The sequence below is a fragment of the Miniopterus schreibersii genome (assembly GCF_964146895.1).
Source record: "Miniopterus schreibersii genome assembly, chromosome: 10".
In the NCBI taxonomy this organism is placed as follows: Eukaryota; Metazoa; Chordata; class Mammalia; order Chiroptera; family Miniopteridae; genus Miniopterus; species Miniopterus schreibersii.
The window spans coordinates 13,915,418-13,941,545 of NC_138110.1; the positions used below are offsets into that span (position 1 = coordinate 13,915,418).

The 26,128-nt window shown below is 38.2% G+C and overlaps 1 protein-coding gene across 2 annotated transcripts; it reads left to right on the forward strand.

Annotated features, from left to right (window-relative positions):
• Window positions 1-2,046: 2,046 nt before the first annotated feature.
• LMAN1 (lectin, mannose binding 1) lies at window positions 2,047-24,911 on the forward strand. 2 transcript variants are annotated; one of them, XM_081150002.1, is made up of 13 exons: window positions 2,047-2,423; window positions 5,542-5,696; window positions 5,780-5,887; window positions 6,806-6,867; window positions 7,956-8,055; window positions 9,950-10,073; window positions 11,658-11,716; window positions 12,373-12,505; window positions 13,897-14,087; window positions 14,229-14,299; window positions 20,173-20,326; window positions 22,176-22,297; window positions 22,590-24,911. In XM_081150002.1, the coding sequence occupies exons 1-13, from the start codon at window positions 2,198-2,200 to the stop codon at window positions 22,624-22,626; spliced, it is 1,542 nt and encodes a 513-aa protein (XP_081006128.1). In that variant the 5' UTR covers window positions 2,047-2,197; the 3' UTR covers window positions 22,627-24,911. The 2 variants fall into 2 exon arrangements, with proteins under 2 accessions (XP_081006128.1, XP_081006129.1); XM_081150003.1 differs by having other exon boundaries at window positions 2,154-2,423; window positions 13,894-14,087.
• Window positions 24,912-26,128: the final 1,217 nt, after the last annotated feature.

Here is a 26,128-nt window from a genome sequence, read left to right on the forward strand (position 1 = left end):
ATGGTGCCGGATATCCTAGTTCAGATAAGAACCCTTTTCTCTCCTCTCCAACCATGTCTCTCTCTTCTTTTGCGTTCTGTTCCCCTGCCTACTTTTACTTTCCACCTTTCCCTCTTAACTGGGTCCTGAATTTCTCTAAGGAATTAAAGAGAATGTTTTCTCTCAGTGGAGGTATAAAGGGGCATGTTATTGCTGACCTTTTCATATACAAAGAAAAGTTAAACACCTTTGTTTTATAATAAGCAACATATCCTCTTTCAAGTGAGAGCCCTAATTTTACATTTACTAAGTAAAAAATATATAGTAAAGGTTGAAATGGGGTCAATTCGTCTATCTAAACTTAGCAGGGCCAAGAAAAAGTATCTTCACATACACTGACTGCATAAGACAAACACTATTTGATAGCTTAACCCACACATGACGTGCTCATACACAGGCAACAGATACCGATACATACTGTGTCAAATAGAACATCATTCGCCCTTTCCCTTTCCTAACCTAAACTGCATCCAAAGCAATTCTTATCTACATTTCTTATTCACTGACTAAAAGGCAAACATAAAAAATAAAATTGAAGATTTAATTATAATTGACAAATTCTTTAGCACTACTCTAACATATACAACACAGTTAAAACATACCAAATTAATCATATTAGCTCTGCTCTGTCCAGATCTGTGGGATGACCCTGAGACTATTTATAAAATGCCTGCTACTTACCTAAAAGAAGGTAGGCAGTTTAGATTAATATAAAGTCAACAAATACTTCAGTGTTCACTGTCCAGGTATGACCGCACCGGCTGTGTTTTCTTAAGAAGAAAATAAAGAGTTGGACTGTGTGTTGTGGTGATGAATGCAACCACAATGGCACTGATTCAATGGGGCCGAGTGAGGCTTCTCTTTGCTAGCGGTGGAAGAGTGAAGAAATGTCACTAGAATAGCTCCTGTTTATTGGGAGCTTACTGGGTCCCAGGCACTGAATTCCTTTAAAACGGAATGACATGGGTACTGGTATAAATCTCCCTTCACTAGATGTGGAAACCAAGCTTTCGGGAAGTTAAAAGCCCTGTGCAAAACCACACTGGGAAAAGAAGGAGTCACCCTCCCCACCCCGCCCCAGCCAGTTGACTCCAAAGCCTTTGGGCTTCACCACTGCCTTGTAATTGTGGAAAACCTGGAGAAGAGCGTTTAAGATGCCCGACATGCTCTTGTATAGAAGGCAGCCATGTAATTTGAGAAAAAGTACTGTTTTCTTCTGAATGAAACAGCTACAGCAAAGCCTGATATTTAAATGACAACCTTGGACTAGTTTCCTTGTAAATGACCGAATGTCTGTCTGTCACCCACAACGGTGCCTGACGCGTAGCAGCGCTGAGGACAGGTGAGCTCCGACACCAGGGGTGACGCTAACAAAACCTGGACAGGATGGCTCACGCGCGCGAGGGTCCCACGGCAGAGCACAGAAGCTGGGGGCGGGCTGGCCCGCCCAGGGCCCAAGGAACCTTCAAGCAGGCTCCTCCTGCTCCCCGGGCCATCATGCTTAGCCCTCGGAATTCAGTGTTGAGAGAGGTAAAGGCCGAATGACGAATGCCTAGAAACCCCCCACTGAACACCACCAAATAGGTCGTTGGGCGCCCCAGCCCCGTGGGTCGCGGGTTCCCAGTTTGAAATGCCCGGCACCTGTCGGTGGAGCTCAGCGGGCTGGGATTAGGCCTCCCCCGTTCCCGTGAAGACTTGTTTCTGCAAACACGTGGTGAGGAACGGATACGGAACCATTGGCATCGCAGCAAAAGGAATGCCTTTCTTTCAGCTAACAGCGGAAAGGTTTATTACAGCCGTGGAGGACTGCCGTGGTGGCTCCCCAGGAGTTAGGGCTCGCAAATTCCCCCTCTAACGGGTTACAGGCAGGAGGAGGCTTCCAGCAGGCAGGGCTTCGGTGCACCCGGCCTGGAGCCGAGGAAAGTGCACACAGCACCGCCAGGCCCCGCCCCTTCGGCGTGGGCCCGCCCCCTTCAGCGTGGCCCCGCCCACAGATGCTCCGGGTCCCGCGGCCGCGGACACAGTGAAGGCCGGGGGGCGGAGCTCACCCTTGCCCTCGGGGCACCTCGAGCTCCGCCAATCAGCAAGCGCCCTGTTGGCCGTCCGCAGCTCCCGTGCCCCGCCCCCTCCCACCGCCCTCCGCTTTCCAGAATCCAAGATGGCGGGATCCAGGCAGAGGGGTCTTCAGGCCAAAGCTCGGCCGCTTTTCTGCGCCTTCCTGCTGTCGCTTAGTCATTTCGTCGTGGGAAGCGACCCCGCGTTCGCCGGTGCCCCGGGCACGCACGGGCCGCTGCCACATCGCCGTTTCGAGTACAAATACAGCTTCAAGGGGCCGCACCTGGTGCAGAGCGACGGGACAGTGCCTTTCTGGGCCCACGCGGGGAGTAAGCCGGGGCGGAGGGCGGGGGGCGGGGGGCCCGGGTCCCATCCTCGTCTGGCGCCTCCTCTTCACCTTCTTTCTGCTGCTCGCCTCATGCGCGGGGGAGGGGACCCTCCCATGCCTCCCCTCCTGCAGGTCGGCTGTGGTCCGCAAGGTTCCCGCCACCTGCCCCCCAGTCTTCCCCTCCATTCTGCCCACCTCTCCTCCGCCTGTCCTCTGTTTGATCTCCTCGGTTCTTTCCGTTTGTTCTAAGAGTGTTTTGTTACTTACACTTCCAAGCACTCACTCAAACTCGCTTCTGGGCATCACGTTTCACCCTGACGCCACGTCCCCAGGGGAAACGGCCGGCTTCCCACCCCCAACTCTCCCAACCTGAGACCTGCTCAAGCAGCCCCCGACCTCCTTTTCCGCTCCCGCTCGGCCTTCCCCTGCTTTTTTTTTTTTTTTTAAACCTGGCATTAGCAATGGTTAATGCTTCAGTTTGTTCCCGATGCCTCCTGATGGTTTCAGAGATTGTATATGTTGGTTTTCAAGTAATTTTTAAGTTTTTATGTCAGGACATTGTTGTCACCCTGTTGGACGGATACCTTAAATTTGCCACTCTCAGTGACTTGGTGTGGCCTTTGATCTTTCCTCTTGTACATTATGTAACTTAATAGTCACACATCTCTTTATTTAGTAGACGATGAGCTATATTTTCTGATATTGTTTCAGAACTTGAGACTACCATTATATCTACAGCTTTTTAAAAAAATAGTTTTTTTGAAAAACCGAAATAACCTATTCTCCACGTTTTTTATTCACTCTGTGTCTGGCTCTCTTAGTAGGTAAGAGCTTGCCTCCCCAGACATTTACATATGTGAAAGAAACATATGTGCTGATGTGTCTTTGCTAAGGAGTCAGCCATAGCACTTGACATGCAGGTTCTGGCCATCAGAATTCCACCTTTATGTGTAATTGGAAGTCATTTATATAAGGTTTCTGTACATCATTTTAGGCTGCCCAATACATGGAACAGAATGTTCCATTTCTAGAAAGTAATTCTTGAATGGGAAGCACACTTCTAGGAAGGGCCATTTCACTAAACTAATGTATAATTAAAAGGTATAAATTTCAATTTGACATAATGACCAAGTCATTAAGTATTTGAAGTAGAGTGTGCAATTATTTTGTTACTCAGCAGACCTTAATTATGTGCCCACTCATCAAGGGCATATGTTTCTGGGCATTTGTTATGAAGGTAATGTTCTTAATACACAAAGATGATGCCGATGTACCAAACACAGATTTGGAGTTTTTTGTTTTTCTCTTTGGAATGATGATGAATTTGTTCGCCCTTTTCACTTCTGCATCTTTCCATTGCCTGCTTGCTTTTCCCTCTCGTGCTTATGCCACATAATCAGCCAATTAGCAGTGTTAATCAGCTACTCACATTAGTTACCTTGGCTTTCTTTACAGAGCCTATATAATGAACTAAGTTTGTCTGCTACGGAAATGTCAGATAATGTGCCTGGGTGAATTAAAGTTGTATGGCCAGACTGAATTTGAAATAAATTAGTATATTAGCCATGACGCTTCTGCCTACTGACGCTGGGAATCACTGCTGCGGGTATCCTTTGCTTTCATTATCACAGTGACTTTTATAGTCTCACTGTTTTCTTAACTCCATTGATTATTTTTTACCTTTTCATTTTGCCCTGAGATTCGTTATTTAAAACAATTTTGAAAAGAAGAGAAATTTAAAATTTAGTTTAAACATGGCCCTTTACATTCATCCCCAAATTAGGACCAAATTTATGGTGTTTCTTTTTGTTAACTCTAATCTCCTTTTGTACTGTCAGTACACATCCTTGAGTCCATAAGGGCAACAAATGATAACAATTTATAACCCCTTATTGCTCTCGGAGCTCTTTCACCTTCATTCTGATTTAATTCTGCAAGGCAGGTGTTATCTGTTTTATAGATGCAAAAAGGAATGTTCAGAAAGGTTAAGGTTCTTGGAAAAGGTTACATAGCTAGTGTGAATAGAATAGAACTCAAATTTAGGTCTTGATTCTATATCCAGTACTCCTCTCAAGGATACCTGCCCCCATCCCTTAAATGTTTGAAAGTAGTAGTGACAGATAGTGGCTAGTTACTAAAGTTTCTCAAATTTTTGTCAGTTTTTCCTACCTGTAAAGAGACAATACAGTAATTGCGCAGCATGAGTGCCAGAACTGGTTAATATCCTAGAGGGTGTGCTAGAATTGTTCAAATTTAGGCCTGATAGTTGCTTTAATAATTATTTAGTATAGTAATAGGAAGAGCTAACATTTATTGAGATATTTATATGCATTTGTATAGGAACTTACATACCTGATGTTGTTGGAGAATTGGAATAACTTGCCTTTGCTAAACAGCTAGTAAGTGGTGGAGCTGAGACTTGAACCTAGCTTGGAGATGGGAACAACCATTTTGGGGATCTCTTATCTCTGAGAATCTTCTGATGCTGAAGCACTACATATTGACTTATTCAGTTGAGCCTATTCCTAGAAGAATGTATATATGCACAAAATTTTGCACATAGCTTTTGGGGTTTTTATGGAAGTGATTGAACCCAGCCCCTTCATTTTACAGGTGAACCTATGGTGAGCCCAAGAGAATAAGAGAATTATTTGCTTAAAGTCACACAGCTGAACTGAGACTAGGAATAAGTCTCTTGATTCCTAGTAGTATGTTCTTTTCACACTGTTTGAGCTTTCTAAACATTTGTAAACTGATAAAATACATTGCAGTTTTTATAAGTATTTGAAGATAATATAAGAATCAAATATTTGGTTTGCCTTTTAAGCCAAAATTTTTCTCCCTCCTGCCCCTTGCACTTTTAGTGTATGGTTACAGCTTTAATTTTTCTTCTTTCTTTGAAGAGATAGTTCACTATTCAAAAGATAGGGGGAGGGGTGTTAGAAAGCCCTAAAATTTAAACCTTAAAACTGTCAACATGAAATTTTTTCCTAAAAATTACTGTACAGGTTACTGAGTTAAAATTAGATCTCTATAAGTATATGTAACAGTTTGGTGGTGACTCATTGAGTTTTATCTAATTATAACTTAAAGCTTTTTTCCCCTGATTTTTGTTCTAGATGCTATTCCAAGTTCAGATCAAATTCGAATAGCACCATCTTTAAAAAGCCAAAGGGGATCAGTGTGGACAAAAACAAAAGCAGCCTTTGAGAACTGGGAAATTGAGGTGACTTTTCGAGTGACTGGAAGAGGTCGAATTGGAGCTGATGGCCTGGTATGATCATTTCTTTAACTTAGAAAATGTATATAAATGCATATACCACCAGCTTCTGAGTGTTCCCTATTATATATTTACAGGCAGTTTGGTATGCAGAAAATCAAGGCTTGGAGGGTCCTGTGTTTGGATCAGCTGATATGTGGAATGGTGTTGGAATATTCTTCGATTCTTTTGACAATGATGGAAAGGTATATTTGTTGTCAGGACTCTTACCCACTTTAATATGTCTGCTAACAGTTAAGCTGTGAGAGATACAACTTACTTAACACTTTCGTAGGTTTAATAGTAGAGAATTCCCCAAAGTATGAAGATTAGTCTTTATGTAGCTGGGAATTTACACATTTAAAGCTCTGAGTTCCTGATACTTCAACTTGACTTCATACGGAGCCCTAACTGAGAATTTTGTAAGGCCCCCCCCCTCCCTACCACCCTGTATGTGCACAGTAATTTTGATGGATAAGCATGAGCCATTTAGATGTAGACAGTGAAACCAGTAGTGTTTAGAGTCAACCATTATAGTTTGTTTTTATGAAAATACCCATGTGCATTACTGCTACTAGCTCACGTTTATATCTTTTCATGTATTAATCACTTGTTTTGATCAGCCAGTTTCTCTGATCTCCCCTAAAACAATTAAGAACAAAATGTACTTAGGAATTAGGAACATTGACTTGTGCTTGAACAGCCTTAAGATTGATGATCTTTGTCTGAGGTGGTGGTTTTCTCTACTGGGGTCATTATTAGCCGTTTAAGGGAGAACTTTTAATAAATCCTTGAATTCTGAAGCCATGTTAGTCCTCCTGTTTTAGCTTCCACAAGTCCCACACTTGTCCCATAATCACGGTGTGTCTTCAGATACATGTTGAGGTTGATGATTCAAAGATAGGACATGTCACCAGTCTTTATTGAGGTGTTAAGTGACTGTTTTTGAATGATTGTAAGAGTTTACTGAATGTTTTCTAAATTAAGTAGGAATCTCTTCTATTATTTTAATTTTTTTAGGTTCTACAATATTAGAAATATAAGACACTTTATAGCACATCCTGAATGATATAGAATTATTTGGTCTAAGGACTTTAAAACAAATATATTCTCTTTATTTTTAGAAAAATAATCCTGCTATAGTAATTATAGGCAACAATGGACAAATCCATTATGACCATCAAAAGTAAGTGTGTGTTTTTTACATTAACCTTGATTTCAGCTTCTTTCTGGAAACCTTGTAAAATATATTGTTTCAAATCTGAACATTTTCTAGGTGAAATAAGATTATTTTTCTTGAGATTTATTTTATAATTTCATGGAAAGATCTTATTTTAACTTGGTTCTGTTTTAAAGTTCTTTCTATGGACCACCTCAGATTTTAAATATAAAAATTTGTTGTTTTATTTCATCTAAAATTATATACTTTTTTTTTAAACTTACTGATTTTTATAGAGAGAGGGGGAGGGGGAGAGAGAGAGAGAGAAACATCGATTTATTTTTCCACTTATTTATGCATTCATTGGTTGATTCTTGTATGTGTCCTGACTGGGGATTGAACCCACAACCATGGCTTATTGGGACGATGCTCCAAGCCAACTAAGTTACTTGGCCAGGGCTGTATAGTACTTTTAAAAGTTAATAAAATGTTCCTGACTCTTGGTGATGCCACTAGTCATGTTTTTTTATCTTATTTAAAAGGGCTCTTTCAAAAATAAAGTTCAGAGTCTTGACTAAACTAATGACTAAGAAATGTATGCCATCTTCTTCCACCTTACAATTGCTATGTTTAAAGATTCTTGGTGGGCTACAAAGCTTCTAAATGTTCAGTATATTTGTAATATGTAGGAATTAGGTATCTACATTTTTTTATTTTTCCATGTTTGTTGTGGGAGAAATTACCTTCTAGCCAGTCAATGAATGGTAAGAAAAATTTATTCATCCCCATTCCAGTTTTCTGTTTCCTACCTTAGTGAATTTGTTTACTCTGGTAGTTACCTGTGTAGCTATTTAAAATAAAGGTGCCAAGCCTTGTGATTCTGATTCTATTCTAGGATGAAGGACTTAGGCCCCAGTCTCACATAGAAGAATAGAGAAGCTTTGCCCTCGCCATCAGCACCTGCTAGCAGTGGCTCCTCATGTTATCCAGAGACTTTGTCTTAACTTGATACTATTTTAATCTTTCTAGGCATGAATCATTTTAAATAGTGATTTTTTTCTTTAATAGTGAGAAGTTTAAGTTTCTTATTTGTTTTCCTTTTCCTCATACTGTAGTGATGGTGCTAATCAAGCTTTAGCAAGTTGCCAGAGGGACTTTCGTAATAAACCCTATCCTGTCCGGGCAAAGATTATATATTACCAGAAAACATTGACAGTAAGTACCATGTTTTTTGTGATAATCAAATGAAGAGTATTCTCATATGAGTTTTCATTTTGAATCTTTGCTAGAAATTAAATGCATTTACATTGGGATATTGTTCATGTACTCATCAATGTTAATATGAGAAAACAAGTGGTTGCAAAGCTTGATGTAAGTGGTCATGTGTTATATAACCTGGCCACTAGGTTTGCATTTAGTCAGTAAATATTTAAACATCCTACTGTGTAGCACACATTATGTGCATATCCAGGCATTCAGGATACAAAGATGATTAAGACAAAGGTCCTTTTCTCCAAAGAGTTTGTAGCCCAATGCAGGAGACACTTGTGTAGTAGCATTACCATGGTATGTAATAAATGCTACAACACAGATACCATTAAAGAGTGTAGCTTGGAGGAGAAGTAGGAATCTCCTAGGTGAGGTGCGTATTATAGGCAGAGAAGACAAGGCATAGGGACTATTGAAAAATTGGGGAAAGACAAAGTTTGCTGTGGCTAGAGGACAGGAAATTGTAAAAGTGAGGTAAAAGGCTGACAGTAACAAGTTTTTCAGGTCTTGTGTAGTTTGTCTCATAAGAAACTGTTTAAAGAGTTTTAAGAAGGAAAGTAAAATGATCAGATTTGCGATTTAGGAAGAAGACTTAAGCAGCAGTGTTCTTATAATGGTATTTGTGAAAGGAGCAAAAGATACGATCATTTAGACTCCTTTACTCATAATGGGCCATGCCCTGTGCTTGATGCTTTACATGCAGTTTCTCATTTATTCTATCAGCCCTATGGGGTGGGCATCCCCAGTTACATGGGGAAATTGAATATGGGAGGTTTAAGTAACTTGGACAATGTCATACCAAATAAGTAGCAGAACTGATTTGAACCCAACAGCATCTTAACTCTTAAGACTGTACTTGTGGTCTGCATTAAGAAGAGTGATTGGGAGGTAGAGACTACAGGACTTAGTACTAGTTTGCTTCAGGGTGGAAGGGTGGATGCAGTTGTGGAGTCAGGTAGTTCCTGAATTTCTGGCCGGTTGTACAACTAAGTGGTACCATTAACTAGCCAAGAGCGGCCGTTTGTTTCTACTTGATGGGGGAGTGGGGAGGCTGGAACTGAAAGGTATTGAGGAGGCTAGACCACTGCTGGACTGGGGTCATGAGAAGAGTAGTCATGTGTCGGGTGGATTCCTGTGCTTAGAATTCCAAGATTCTTTTACAGCATTTAGGGTCATTACTTCAAAAATACATTCTGCAGAGTAGAAACAGTGTCTTTTCAGTGTTTTCATTTTCCACATTTTTTGTCAATATGACTTCTGACACTTTTGCTGTCTCTCTGCTAACTTAATGACAGTCCAATTACCTTCCTAATTTTTTAAAAAAACACACATATCTTTATTGATTTCAGAGAGAGGAAAGGAGGGGGAGAGAGAGAGATAGAAACATCAATGATGAGAGAGTCATTGATCGGCTGCCTAGCCCACAACCCGGGCATGTGCCCTGACCCGGGAATCAAATCCTGATCGCCTGAATCCTAGGTCGATGCTCAGCCACTGAGCCATGCCCGGCCCTAAGAATTCTTAAGAAAAGCGAACCATATTCTATTTTAGAAAGATTTTCGTGGAAAGTTATTGTATATTTTTTTCATTAAGCTTTGGCACATAGCAGGGTAAAAACCATTTTATTAAGTGAAATATCTTGTATAATGTACCAAAAATAAGCGAGGTTATTTAGCGGACAAGGAATTATCTTTTATGATAATGAGAGAAAGCCGATAGCTTTCTGACAATTGGTTATTAGACCACATATAGATCAGCTCACATTAGTCATAAATTGACTACTTGGAATTCCTTTTACAATGTCTGTTGTAAAAGCTGTAGCTACTGTACGTCTCTCTAGGTAATGATCAATAATGGCTTCACACCGGATAAAAATGATTATGAATTTTGTGCCAAAGTGGAAAATATGGTAATCCCTGCACAAGGGCATTTTGGAATATCTGCTGCTACTGGAGGCCTTGCAGGTAAATCTTGCTATCCTTTAACATTGAAAGTTTGTGAATTGAGTTTTGTTGGGAATAGTGTATTTTGAAGGTGTATAGACTTGTTTACTTTTAACCTTTAAGACTAGCTGTGAGCTTCCCATAGCCTGCAGGGTCGGTCTTTTGGTCTCTTGGGATTGCTAATTCTCTACTTATATTCTGCAGGGATACAGATGGCTGGGGCTACATACACTAATGTAAGTTAGAGCATCAGTTTAGGTGCCATTTCAATGTGCAGGAGACATTTAAAGTCAGGCTGTAAAGGTTAATTGTCAAATGTTTTAGGGTCCTGAGAGGTGTCACGACACATTTACGTGAATTTGGTATCTCAGAAAATATTATCGAGGACTAAATGTTAACAAGATATATTTACCATTTTTTCCCACATGTGGTGAAAAGTGAACTTATCATTTGACATTAATACCGTCTTGTGTTTATGTGATACATTACATAATATTTTTATTATTTTCAAATATATGAATTGTTCCTTAACAACAAAACAGGGAGAGAAAGAGGACAGATTTTTATCTGATCTTACATGAGTTTGCCAAATGTTGGATTAAAGAACTTTCTAAAATCACATGGCCAATAATGGTCAGACCCAGGCAGGACTTGGTGTGTATTTCTCCTGAGTCCAGGGCTCTCTTGCATTGCATGACTGCTCCTAAAGTTACCTAACCTATACTGTAGTATTTTAATTTTCTCTTTAATCTGGCTGCACATCTAGATCTCCATAATAGCGGGAGAAAGCTTAGAGATTGCCACAGTTGAAATTAATTGCCCTTGCTTTGTGGATGTAACCAGCCAGGATTGGTGTTTCAGTTTGATGTAATGAGGTTTGATCTTCTAGGTCCCTATTTTCAGCTTAAACAGTGTAAAATTAATTTTATTTTTTATTTGATTTTAGATAAAACAAAATTATTAATACCTGCTGTGTGAGAGAAACAAATATGAATGCTGTATAGGTAGAGTAATCATATTATCTAAATTGGGACACTTTGAGAGTAAAAGGAGATGCTTTTAGTAATACCAGGACAATGTGGATAAATCAGGACACTCCCTGTAAGCCAGAGACAGAGCAGTGTCGGGTTTATAGCCAGAAAGTAAGGCAGGAAGTGGTAAGTGCCATAAGACAGGTAGGTAGAGACAGATAGGTACAGGAAATACGTGGACAGGATTTTGTCTCATTTGGCTGGGACATAGTCCATGAAGATTTGTGGGAAAATATGGGGGGATCTTGGTGCAAGGGTTAGGAGTTTGGGCTTGATTTGACCCTTCGTTTGTTCATTCCCTCATCAGACATTTATTAGACATCTGTTTTATTTTAAACACTGCTAAATGTTCTGGTTTAGGATTTAAGAGAGTGAATTTCGCTTTTCCAATGTAAATCTTTCTGATGAATTTTTGTCTAAGCTCACAGAGCACCATTGCATTTACCAAATTGGAGCTAGTTTTTATTTCCCCTACTGATTATTAATTTTTAAAGCAATAGGTATCTGTAGATTCATAACTATAAAAATAACCTATTATGGAACTTTTCCCAATTTTTTTTTTTTAAATTTATAGATGATCATGATGTCCTTTCTTTCCTGACTTTCCAATTGACTGAGCCTGGGAAAGAGCCAGTAAGTATAAACAGTTTTTCAAAAGGTTTATTTTCAGATTAGTAGTATTGCCTCATAGCTGAAAACCTGGGGCACTGAGTTAGGTTTGGCTCTTGTTTCTGCCAGTTCTGCCATATGACCTTGTATGAGTTACTTAGCATTTTTTTGCTGGGAAACTGAGGTGTTTGTATTGGTATCACAAGACGTCTATAAGTGTTAAATAACACAGTGCACTTCCAGCCCTGGCCAGTGTGGTTAAGTGGGTAGAGTGTTGTCCTGTGCACCCAAGGGTCAAGGGTTCGATTCCCTGTCAAGAGCAGGTACCTGGGTTTCAGGTTCACTACCTGCAGGAGGCAACTAGTCAATGTGACTCTCTCACATCAATGTTCCCTCCCTTCTACTCTGAAAAGCAATGGAAAAAATATCCTCAGGTGAGGATTAACCAAAAAAAAAATACTGCACTTCCAGCAAGCACTAGATGAATGGGAATGGCTAGTAGTATTTGTTGGAATTAGTAGTAGCAAAAGTAAATCAGTTATGATTTAAATATGAACATTTTTATGTTAACCTTTTAACTAGTAGTGGAGTAGTTAAAATGAGAAAAAGGACATATATTGAGGTTTATTATTTTCTATTTTTTTCTTTTTTTAATGATCTATTCTTAAACTCCAAAAAAGCCTACACCAGATAAAGAAATTTCAGAAACAGAAAAAGAAAAATATCAGGAGGAATTTGAACACTTTCAACAAGAATTGGATAAAAAAAAAGAAGAATTTCAGAAGGACCACCCTGACCTTCAAGGGCAACCAGGTGAGTTGTAGCGAAGCTGTCCTCAGGACTGCAGCATTCATGGTGACCCGTGTGTTTCCCCACACACTTTCTTTCTGCTCATCCTTTTATCTGGCACATGCCAGGTCATCTCTGGAAACAGTCTATGAGCAAATCTTCAGTCTTAACGGCTTGGAGATGGATGCTTTCACCAGTCAGAGTGATATAGTGAAGTGTGCAGTAAGGACTCCCATGATGCCCTGGATGAGCAGTGACCCACTGCAGTGTAAGCCCCATGAGAACAGGGACTTTGTTGTGTTTACTGCTGTGTCCCCTAAACCTGAGGAAAAACCATGCTGACCTAGTAGTTGAAACTCGGTAAATATATGTTGAATGAAATTGTCCAAGGTTGATTTCTTTCCTTACTGTTGCACACAATTACATTATTTATATAGCAAAAATACTTGAAAACTGTCAAAACTATTCCCAATAATGTGAAATGAGAGTAATGTGAAATGATTATCTGGCTTTTCTCCCCTTACTATTCAACAGAATTCTGGACTTTAAAGGTTGAAAGTTTTAAAATACATGTCTAAGCCCCTGTAATTAAGAACCTAAATGTGCTACATGTCAAAAAATAAAACACATTAAGGCCAAATAGACTGACTTTATTTTATTTGCTAACTTTTGTTATCTGGGTTGTTCCATCAGCACAGTTGAACTGTTTATTAGTACGTGATTCCTAAGTGATTAACAGTATGATTCATACTAAGCTAAAAATGAAAGATGGATTTTACTCTTTTCTTAGATTTGTTTCAGATATCACATGTGATTTGTGCGTATATCTTGAAGCTTTTTATAGTGTTTGAATGAAATTAGCTATTTTCAGTATGGTCAGGTATGAAAGGACACTCAGGCCCTCGTCATTCCATTTCTTAGTCTTTCATGCAAGTCAAATGCACAGATTTTAAGAGTATAGTTTGATGAACTTTGACAGACATGAATACCCATTTACCATCAACCAGATCAGTACGCAGAATATTTTTAACACCCCAGAAAGTTTCCTCGTGCCTCTTTCAATATCAGCACCCCTGCATAGATGTAACTATTCTGATTCCTATTAATATAGATTAGTTTTGCCCAATCACATAAAGAGAATCACACAGTATATTTTACAGAGAAAATTATTTTTAGGTGAAAAACTTCAGACTGAATTTATAGTAAATGTTCAACCACCAAACATGACAAAAACAAATAGTAATTTAATCATAATTGAGTTCATTATCTACATGTTCACTGTTGAGATTATACTACTGTGTTGGTGATGTTCTAATTTTAGTATATATTGGTACCTTTGTCACTTATGGTATTTTGAAAACTACATGTGCATAGGTGATTCTAATAATTTTAATCTGTGATTTCCACTTCAGCAGATGAAATATTTGAGAGTGTAGGAGATCGTGAGCTGAGACAAATCTTTGAAGGACAGAATCGTATTCATCTTGAAATCAAGCAGCTGAACCGACAGTTAGATATGATTCTTGATGAACAGAGAAAATACGTCTCTTCATTGACGGAGGAGATCTCTAAAAGAGGAGCAGGAATCCCAGGGCAACATGGACAGGTGAGCTTTTGAAATACGCAGATATGCCCAAGTTAGTTGGCCTGATGGAGGAGAGAGGTAGAAAAGAAAGGCTCCTGCGCTGGGTGTTCCTGTAGAATGTGGATTATTGAGCTGGCTGCCCGTCTTTTGTTCTTCCTCTAGATCTCTCAACAAGAACTGGATACTGTTGTGAACGCTCAGCATGAGATTCTGAGACATGTAAATGAAGTGAAGTAAGTATACAACAGTAATGTCTGAGTGTTACATGCTTGTTTCATCCTAAATTTGTGACTTCTCTAGGTATACCAGCACATTATTGTTATAGTGGTTGATTTCTAGTTTCATGGCATTGTGAAGCACATTATTTAAGATTCCTGGATGAGTGTAAGAATCACATTCTAGATTGATTTCATAAATAGGGGAATGTAAGATACAGGAACTTTTGACATTTAGAAACTACAAACGTCTAATTTTTTAATTGTTCTAAGCTAGAAAAGAAGGAAATGCTGTAGCATCTTTAAAAAAATAGGTTTGTCACAGTTACTTGACAGGTAGAACTAGTCATATATTTCTGAAATATAAAAAGAATATGAGTAATATATAACAATTCTTTGAAAAATACTAGGGCAGTAAGCATGCATAGCATTGTAGTACAAGCATACCTGATACAAGAACTCATGATGGAAGAAAAAAATTTTGAAGGAAATATGCTATGTGTGACGACCTCTTTTTCATTCCATCTTGTACTCTAAGAGGGACTGGACAAAGAGTTGGAGCAGAGAGGAGATACTGTGTCCTTGGAACTTTGATAAGTTTCTAAAAAGGATCCACGTGTGCAGATGATTAACAGCTTTCAATGCCTGGAGCAGAGAAACAGCCAAAATGTCATGTTTCATAAGCTAATACTTTAGAGCACTGCACCAACCAGTACAACCCTTGAGAAACAGGAATGTCATATGAGTTCTTTGGGACTGGAAAACTAAACAGGATTAGGTTAATTAAAAGGTGAAACTATCAAACACCTAGACATTAAAGGCAACCCAGCTTTAACAGCAGATTTGTATTTCTTTCAGTTGTACTGTTTGGCATTTTAAAAAATCTTCAAGTTGTAAACTCATTAAAATATTTATGATGCTAAATGAATAGTTAAGTACTTTTAGAAATAGACTAGTTCATGTAACATATTTTTAATCTTTATTTTGATCTAATTTTAGACTTCAGAAGTTTCAAAAGAATATAATTTCCATATTTCCATATATCCCCCACCCATCTTTCCCTAATGTAACATCTTACATAGACAGTATAATTGTTAGCACTAAGAAATTAACATTGGTACAGTACTATTAACTAACAATCTTACATTTCAGCAGTTTTCCACTAATGCCTTTTTTCTCTTCTAAGATCCAATCCAGGATCTCACAAGGCATTTAGTTATTTCTGTTTAGACTTCTGCAGTCTGAAATAATTCATCACTGACTTTCATGACTATGCAGATTCCAAGAGCATGTATCAGTCATTTGGTTTATTGTCCCTCAGTTTGGATTTGTTGGTATTTGCTCATGACTGAATAGAGGTTCTACATTTTTCACAATGATACAACAGTGTATCATGTTTATGATGTCCATATGTCTTATTACTGGTGATGTTGGCTGTGATCACTTACTTATGATAGTTCCTTCCCAGTTTCTCTACTTTAAAGTTAGTGTCTTTCCCTTGTTTAAATATTTTAGGAAATACTCTGTTTCACTTTAAACTTTTGCTCACATTTTAGCATCATTGATGTCTTGCCTGAAACAAGAATGTGATATTTACCAAATGCTGATTTTTCTATTTCCATCATTTCTTCTACATTTATTTATTGAAATTTTGTATGAACCAGATATTTCTTCTCCCCCATTTATTTATTTAATCAATTATTTATATCAGTATGGACTCATGAATATTTATCCTAAGGGTTATAATTTAGTACTATCATTATTTATTTTGTTCAAATTGTCCCAGCTCTGGCCATTAGAAACCTCTCCAGGTTGGCTTTTGTGTTCTTTTGACACACCCCCATCATTTTTTATGCATCTCTTTACTTTCTGATGCCACACTGTGTTTCAGGCGCATCTTGTATTTTCTCTGCTCCAGCTCTAGAATCAGCCACTTCTCCAGTGAGTCCTGATTCCTTTTATTGGAGAACGGTATTTAGAAACCAAGATCTGAGCACTAGGTGTGCTCATTACTACTGGGATGCCATTGATTCTAGGCCCTCTTAGTGGACAGAGCTACAGAATGGATGAATGTATACTAACCCACACATGTACACATATCTCTATTTTTGTATCCATCACAACATTTGTATTAAAAAACCATGGGATTATGTGGATACTTAGGATTCTAGTTGGACTGGACTGGACTAGACTGAACAGTAGGGTTCATTTTGGCCTTTCTCCTTCTCCTGTTTGAAAATTCTTTCTCCAACAGGGAGAAACCTGGTTCTTAGTATCTATAAGGTATTTTCTTATTGGTTTAATTTTAGCGTGTACATAAAGTGGTTTCAAATTGTTAACACATATCCCTGTGAGAAACACATTTACTGACAAGATTTATGTCAAGTTCTTTCGCCTCCAGTCCAGACATGGTTTTCCAGGTAGTTTAATTCTCTTTTTCCCCACTCTCTTCAGTATGTTTATGATATTTATTTATAATACAGTTAGGTTTTTTGTTAGTGGTTGTATTCCTCCTATATCCGGTTGATTTTAACTGTTTATGTTTTGGGTATATGAAGGATAGGTGAATACTATGGGTTCTAAGAGCTAGTGTGTGTGTGTGTACATATATATTTTTTTCCATTGATGTTTCACTCCCTTTTCATCACTGCTGTCCCTTTCCCATTCTTTCCTTCTTTTCAGCCTTTTTCACCCACCCCTGTTAGTGACTCATCCCATTAATTTCTAGTTTGTTCTTCCTGTACTTCAGCACATATGTATTTTCTCAGACTTTCTTCTTTCTTATGTGGATGGTAGCCTGCTCTAGATACTCTTGTGCTTTGCTTGTCTTACTCAACAGTAATGCTAAGAACATCTTAAGATTCAATTAGTGATTAGTAATTCCTAGCCATCCATTTGTATTATCCTTGGAAGCACTTAATCAGGGTAGTTAGCAGTCCTTGTAAACTCCCACTTACCGAGACCAAATGTCATATATACAATAAATTAGTATAAAAACTGAACTCAGATTTCTTAATTTGTCCTCTAGAGCTGTTTCTTCAGGATTAAGTTTCAGAAAAAAATGTAAAGAGATATAATATATGCCTTTTATGGTCAGGGTGGTTTGTGTCTTTATGGATTTTCATATTCTTGGGGAATTGTAGAATTACTTTTTTAGCAGAAGCATGGAGTTCGATCCCCTTTGGTTTACAAAAAGAAAGAAAGGCCCTGGATGATACAAGATCACAATATGAAAACAGAGTCAGAATTAGTTCTCATTATCTCTTCACTTTCAAGTGCTATTTCTAGGATATCATAAAGCCTTACAGAAATTTTCAAACGTAAAAAGTGTTGCGAACAAGAGCCCTCCCTCATAACACTGTCATCCACGTTCAGCAGTAACTGATAGATACCCCAGTGTCAGCCTGAGCCGTTCATGATAAAATGCCTCTTCGACCACTCTTAAGTTTTAGTAGCCAGTGATGGCCATTGCCTGAATCTATCATTTCATCAGAGGTTAAAGAGGGGTGACTCTCACATCCTAAAATTTCCTCTCCATTTAAAAATTAGAATTTTCCCCATCACTCGTTATCCTGAGCCAATTCGGAAAAGGCAGAATAAACACTTGATTCTTTCTCCTTACCATTTTTCAGAATAGTAAGCCAGGGCCCTGGCAATCTCCAAGGTTAAATGAGAGGTAGCAAGGGGATGTTTTTCCTTCAACTCATGGGTTTTAAGGTCTTGCTGTTTCGAGCCACTAGTCTTTATAATTAATGTTCAAATTGTCTCATCTTTGGCCACTAGTGCCCCCAGTCAAGTTAGCGTCAGCATCCTATCAACACAACCAGGTAATCTTCAGTAGCTTCCTTCTTTTCCAGCATAAGTCTTTCCAGGTTTCTCTTGTACATTTCTGTCCCACACCCGGCAAAGCCATTTTTCTTTGGAGCCCTGGTGTTTCAGTGGGAAATGTTGTTTATAGGCAGTCAAGTGCTCATTGCTACTGGATTGTCATTGCTTCTAGGCCTTTTCAGTGGACAGAGTTACAAATATTTTTTGAACTTTGCCATTTGTATGTGGTAGTTTGTGTCATTTGTTAATTGGTTATATATTTTAACTGTTGAATTCAAAGTATTAAATGCTCTTTTTGGTGAGTAGACAGCATTTAGCATTTCATGTTTACTTACCTTATTTATCATATACCTATTGCGTTCTAGGTACTGTACTAGGCATTTTTGTTTTGTTAACCCTCACCTGAGGATATTTTTCCATTGATTTTTGATAGAGTGGAAAAGAGGGAAGGGGAGGGGAGGGGGAGAGGGGAAGAGAGAGAGAGAGAAACATCAATTTATTGCCTCCCACATGTGCTCCAACTGGGATAAGGGATCAAGCCTGCAACCCGGTACAGGCCCTTGACCGGGAATTGAATCCAAGACCCTTCAGTGTGCAGTGTGCAGCCCAACGCTGTAACCTCGGAGCCACACCAGCCAGGGCTGGCCTATGCATTGTCACATGACTATTTTTACATATTCTCCCGGGTTGCCCTTAGTTATCCTCTTCTCTGCCTTTGGCCTGTCCCTGTAATATAATACTTAAGCTGCTTAGCATCCTTCTTCCTTCTTGATCATAGCTTACTCATACAAGATACTCACCACTCTCCTCAAGCCCCGTGACCCAGCCCACCACTGCACCTCTCAGTGGTCGTCTTGATCTTATATCTAAATAGTGGAATCAGATTTTACATGGAAATTATATTCTGAAGTCAATATGTGTAAAGTGAAATGTATAAAATCAAAATTACCCTTCAGAAAGATGACACATTAAAGACTGACATACCACTGCTCAGTATGCTAACCAACCAATTTTTCCTTCATATTTGAAACAGAGAGATGCCTCTTTAGCTGAGTTCTAGCCAAGGCAGTAGGTTTGTATATTGGGGCTGAGAGAACTGTAAGGGGAAATAGAATTACGTCTGACTTAGGGATCCCAAGACTATCCCCAGTTCTGTGATTTGCTAGAAGTACACAGAACTCAGAAAATCTGCTATTCTCACAGTTATGTTTTATTATAACAAAAGGATAGAATAAAATCAGCCAAGGAAAAAGGTAAGTAGGGTGGAATTGGAGAAACAAGGCTCAAGCTTTCAGTTGTCCCCCATCCCCAGTGGAGTCCATGCACAGTACTTATTCCTCTCAGGAGTGACATGTGACGTGTTTCGTGTTGCCAACCAAGGAAGCTCGCCAAGCCCTGGCCTCCTGGATTTGTATTAGGTGCCAGTCACATAGTCATGAAGCACCCATGTGACTTAACTACTCAGTCTGCAGTCCCCCTAGGGGTCAAACTGATACAGCATCTAAAGGCCCCAGGCAAACAAAAACATAAATCATGTTGTTAGCATTAAACTATCTGGTGGGGTCCAAGTTCCCAGGCAGACAAGAACACTCTTAAATCAAGCAGGATATCCCAGAGGCTTAGAGGTTACCTCCTGGGGTCAATAGCCAGTCCTGAAAACCCTTGGAATGTACAGGGTTTGGGCAGCCCAGGCCTGAAGGTTTAATTCTTTACTGCATAGCATTTAAACACCCTAGAAAGATTTAAGTTCATTAAAATTGTCATCCATTATGTTATATAGTACCCATTTATAATACTGGTTTTAACACAAGTTATTTAGTGTTATTCTCTATATGGTTAGATGACTTTTAATAAAAGATAAAGGTATAATGTTAAGTTATAGTTTCATAAGTTATTTTCCAGTTGTTGAAGACAATTCAGTTTTTAAAAATATTGATATTCTTTATCTGTTTTTTATGATCTGATATATTGAGCTTAGAAGTATATCTAACCATTTGAAATCTGTGACAGAAAAAAGTAATCTTTCTAGTGATTCCATTGTCTAAAGGGATTTTCTGTTGAAGGAATTCTATGAGTGAAACCATCAGGCTGGTCAGCGGCATCCAGCATCCTGGGTCTGCAGGGGGCGTTTACGAGACAACCCAGCACTTCAACGACATCAAAGAGCATCTTCACATAGTGAAGCGGGACATAGAGAGCCTCGTGCTGCGCAACGCGGTGAGCTCTCTTCCTTCAGCCTCAGGACCAGCCTTTTCTAGGAAAGGAAGGACACATATTCTACTAATTCTACTGAAACTGTTTTAACTATTTAGTGAGTGCTGAATGCTCTTTTATAATACAGGGGTGGGCAAAAATAGGTTTACTGTTGTGAGTACATGAAACAGAGTTTATTCTGGTATTTATTAATTATTGTATTTATTATTATTAACCTACTTTTTCCCACCCCTCTATTCAGGTAGAATTGTTCCATATGCTATAAGTTCTCTGTCATGCTTCCATAGCTTACTGAAGAGAACTATTATTTTTTTAATTGCTGTTCCAATTAGTGGAACTGTCATAATCTCGGACTTTTTTCCCCTAGATTCTTTTCTGTAAGTTTTCTTTAAAAAAACAAAACAAGGTTCTTGTTTTCAGTAATAACCTTTCAACAACTTTAAAAGGTAAATGTCTCTCTTGGCAAACTCTTGTGTTAGACTGACAAACCATGCTGGGTAACCCACATTTCTCTCTCTGACATTAAGGAAGCGCAGATCTAAATCTGATAGCAGCTTTCTCTAAGCAAGATTCTTTTTTTTTTTTTTTTTTAGCTACTTTTCCTGTCTTGTTTCGTTTTTAAAACTTTTTTGTTTTTTTCTGTTTTACTTTATCAGGTATTTTTAATAATGTAAGCCCCATCTGCATTATTGGAGATTGGCAATAAATATTAAAAATAGGTAACATTTTTTGAAATTAAACATGTATATAAGATAATATTAGAAGACAGACCTCTGAAACTTTAAGTTTTTTCTTAATTATTTGCTTTAAAAATCCTTATAAAAGTCACAAATGCTGGTAGCATTTGCCTCCTCCCCTTCCAATTTTCCAAATGTGGCTTATTAGTTTTCTTATTGACCACTAACCCTCATCGTAAGCATTATTATCTTAATTCTGTTTGAGGTTATTTTTCCCCCACTTGAGCCTTTGTTGAAATGACCAAGTTGATGCTGTGGGTATTATATATACATACTGAAGAACTTTGTCCCATAGATGTAAGCATATTGAAAACAAATACTCTTAGAAACCATTCTGTCTGCATACCTTGAGGAAATCTTTGTCCCTGATATTTAATTATCTCCTTATAATACTCATGGAAATGGGAAAGGAAACATTTTTCTTTATTTTATTTTTTAAGTTGATTTTAGAAAGAGAGGAAGGGGTGGAGGAGAAACACTGATCTGTTGTTCCACTTATTTATGCATTCATTGGCTGCTGCTTGTATGTGCCTTGACGGGATGGAACCTGCAACCTTGGTGTATGGGGACGATGCTCTAACCGGAGGAGCTACCCGGCCAGGGCAGAAACATTTTTCAAAATACTAATTAGTAATGTTGAATGCTACAAGAGCAGCAATCAAGCCATTAGATTTGTCAGCAGTTCGTTGGGAGCATAGCCGTGTGATTGTCTGAACCAGAGCACTTCTGAGAGTGATGCTGAATGCTCTCAAGTGTTCTGGTTCAGACAATTACATGGCTACCCTGGTGAAGGTGATGCCATTAAGAATTACTCCAGTGCAGCAAGTTTCCACTGGTAGTACCCGGGGAATTTGTGGTCTGTGACCTTCAGGAACACTAAAATAATTGTCACTTTGATGAAGATAGGAGCCAGTGGGCAGTGAGTTAGTGAATAGACTGTGAAAGATGGAAGCTGTCCTGTGTCGGCCACTCTTTCAGAAAGTTTGGTGGTGTAAGTAAGGGGATGGAAGGTATTTATAGGATGAATAAGTGGAAATACTTGAGTTTACACAGGAAGCCATGAGTTTTATAGAGATTTCACATTTCCTTTTCTAAGAGTGTTCTTTGCCTTATAGCCATCAAATGAAAGACCAAAATGCCCAGAACTACCACCATTTCCATCATGTTTATCTACGGTTCACTTCATTCTATTTGTAGTGATACAAACGGTGTTATTCATTGGTTACATCATGTATAGGTAAGTTTCTAAAATTTGACCGAACATTTTTGTGTTTGTTTAATTTGAAATACTCGATAAAGTTATTTGTGTTCATACCAGAACTTTCAATACTAATAAATTAGGCTTATACAAAGCAAATATCATTTCAAGTCTATTTCAGTTCATATGGGCATGTATGTACAAAATGTATGCATATCTTAATGTATTTTATACCTCAAAAGACGTATATTTTAATTTTAAGCAATCCTCTTTCTTTCCAAAGAAAAATATATAGAAATTCTTTGTGGCTTTTTTTTCTCTTTTTCCTTAGGACTCAGCAAGAAGCAGCTGCCAAAAAATTCTTTTGACCACCATTTTCATATGTGTACATCATGTATGTATGTACAAAATGTTGTCTTTTTGAGGGACTGTAAGTATTTAAATTGCTTCATAGGCTAAATTATTAAATTTTGTATAAAAGAACTTTAAACATTGATTTGCGGTAAGAGTAGACCTTAAAGACAACCATGTGTAAATTTGTGCATAGTACATAAAATCTATTTAAATTTCACTGAATTTTTGGCCAGTGGAATATAGCCACTGAACAGAATATTGATAAATAAGAGGGTAAATAATAGAAAATGGGGCAACCCCCAGATATGAAAGTTACCTCTAAGTCTCAGATGTTGGAGATCTCTATTTAAAATAAACACACTTGCCCTCCTGCCCTCCAAATATGAGGTCTAACTAAGAGCTCCTCATCATGATTATTTTGTAACAAAGTCTTTTTTAAGATACCAGAATTTTCTACTCTAAGACCCAACCCTGCAGTCCTGCAATCTAATACTACTCCCTCTGACATCAAAGAATATTTTGTCTGAGAGCATTAGGATCTGGATAATAAGCTTCATAATGTTTTTCGAAGTATTTTTCCCTCTCATTATCAATGATATATTTCACCTTTAATGGAAATTTTAGGGGGAAATTAAGAGCTGCTCTTTGCCTAAAAAAAAATTTAGGTGACCGTATTCCTCTGACAATAGTTTTTATGAGTACTTTACCTGGTGATGTGTTCATTTCATGATCGTTCATATGCTTGAACGTCTCCATTCTACAAGTGTCAGTTCAATATCATGAAAATACTGTTGTGTCTGTAGTTGTAATTTAAGGAACTTCTCCCCTTTTGTGCAGCCTGTAAGTTCAGTTCACATTGCATGTTCGGAGGATATTTTAGTTCACAAAACCCACCACTGTGTTCTGGTTTACATTACTCCATGCAGCCTGGTGTTAGCAACTGCATGCTCATGTAAATCAAGGAGGCTGGATAGGAGCAGGGTTAGGATCTTTGAAGGCAGAATTTGAAAAACAGAGTTAATGCTTCTGATTCCCTTCTTTCAAGTCAGAACTGAGGACATTGTGAAGTACTTGTTAGTAAGCTTCCCCTCGAAATGTCAGACTGGAAGGAGTTGGTGTAGTCTTTGTACAGGGTCCTAGGTATCAGAGAAACAGTCTGTCAATGACATTTTAAAATGCACTTTGTTTTCACAGCTGATGTAGACTTATTTTTGCTGGCTTCAAAACCCCCTTATCGCTTTTAGCTAAAGTGGTTATCTTCCATTTATCATAGAATCTGAAATAATACTCTTTTGTAAAATAGAACTATTTAACTCTTCTAAACCTTCATAAATTTATTTTAAAATGTCATTTACAGATTAGGCTAACTGGTTATAATCTATACAAAGACTATGAAGTAGCACCTAACTTGAACTATATATGCAAACAGTCCTGACGTTGCTTTTTATATTAGCATTTATCCTAGAACACTGAACAAGAATATCCTAATGATTACTGGCTCAACTCCAGTCACTGCAACATAAAAAATGCTTCCCTAGTGTTTTTCCTTATAGTGTTAACATTTTGAATTCATGTTTGAGAGACACCATCATCACAGAACTTACTCTTATTTCATGAAAATTAATACCTTCAGAAGAGTGTTTAAGTTGTAGACTGTGAACTTGGAAATCCTCTTGAGATAAAAGGCTTCCAAATATTCAGTATTATAAATCCATGGTCACGTGTGCCTGAACTTAGAGGAATACCAGTCCATGCAGTGCGCGTTTTCAGGCTGAAATTCTGGAGGAACCATGCTCATCGTTCCTAACAGAATTGGAGACATCTATTATGAAAGATCATGAGCATGAATCTTTTCTACTTAGTAATTTAATTTGCTAAAAATTACTCAGCCGAGCAGTTTACACTGGTGTTTATCATATTAACTGAAATTTGTTTTATTTTCCTCAAAACGATTGACTTTAAAAGCTCATTGCTGAAGAAAAATGTTTGCTCTGTGGAAAAATCCGTCACTGCCAGGATTCTTTCATTTCTGTACTGTTTTGTATAATTGAACTTGTTAACTTCTCTCACACCAGCAAGTGTTTTACAGGTGCCTTGGATTAAAACAAAATTGATTTTTAAATGTTAGTGTAAGTTGAGCTTATGATGCCACTTTTAAAAAGAAATGCAATTACATAATGGCTGACACCCTTATTTAATGTGCCTATTTGTGTTCTAAATGTTTGGATGTTTTAAGCCGCTGGAAACTTTCTTGTGAAACCACAAATAATAAACAATTTTTTGTTACTTACTGAGGGGATATCAGTGTCTCTCACAGTGTGGTCCATGGGCCTTCCGGGTCCTGAAGTGCTTGTTAAGTGTGCAGATCCTAGGACTCCATTCCAAACCACCTGAACCAAAACTCAGGCGTCAGCTTCCGAATCAGTTTTCAACAGGCACCTCAGGTGATTCTGAGCACACTGTTTGAGAACCACTAAGAAGAGTGGGGAAAAAATAAGTGCTGTTTTGTTGGCTTAAAGCTGAGCTGAGAGCATAATATAACACTTTCATTGTCAGTGGTATTAGCAGTGTGCACTGATTCTTTTATACTTCCAGTTTAATTCATGGTCTTTTTACTGAAACTCGCGGTTTAGTAGCAGCTACCAACTAAACCCAGATTGTTGCCTGTAGCCCTTTGTACTTTGGTTGATGGCTTTTAAACTTACAAAATCATTTTCAGATCATGGTCAAACCATGAAAACTCTCATCTTCACATCTGCCTGCTAAAACTTTTTGCTTTCCTGATTGCGATTTTTGTGACATTTTATCTCAGACAATTGTACTTTTTGATAACTTGGGGAAAACAGAAATTACTTGAATAAGGGATTGCCAGGTCCACTGCATTGGAGAGACACAGTGTCTGTGTAGAGAACATGACAGTTGTGAATATTAAGATGTGATATCTTTCCCTGCCCCTGTGCTTTTCGCAGGGAGATCATGAACAAATGATTATATTGGGGAATTTTTTATTTATGCAATCTAATGTGAAATCACCACTTGCAACTTTTTAGATCTGTATGTTGCCTGTTTAATATATTGCTTTTAAAATTTAAAAGAGTTTTCTATCCACTGTTTATTTCAATTGGATAACATTTTGTCAAGTGTTTTTTTCTGATTGTTATTTGATGCTAGCTGGAATTAAAGAAATGACATTGACCTTATTCAAATAAAGAAATTATTTTAGTAAATTTGCTTTTTCCTTCATTGGTCTCTGGTAATCAGTAGCTATTTATTTTCCAAATAGGCCCTGATTCGTGATAGTATTTCATAGTATTTCATTTATGATGAGCTGTGCACTCTGCCCAAGGTGGGGCACCACCTGTGGAATCAACACACGGAAGCATAAAAAGAGGTAGCAGTGGTCATGGATAAATGCTAACTCTACTGGTATGAAAAGCACAAATCAATTAAAACTGTATTTGGTGTTACCTCTTTTAATAACCAACTACTGGTCAAAGTGTAATTCACCCTGAACTC

Excerpts from the sequence above, each read along its gene's own strand:
- LMAN1 (XM_081150003.1), top strand. The coding sequence starts at position 2,198 with ATGGCGGGATCCAGGCAGAGGGGTCTTCAGGCCAAAGCTCGGCCGCTT. Across the intron at positions 2,424-5,541 it reads TTTCTGGGCCCACGCGGGGA|ATGCTATTCCAAGTTCAGAT; the intron begins GTAAGCCGGGGC and ends TTTTTGTTCTAG. Across the intron at positions 11,717-12,372 it reads CTGAGCCTGGGAAAGAGCCA|CCTACACCAGATAAAGAAAT; the intron begins GTAAGTATAAAC and ends ACTCCAAAAAAG.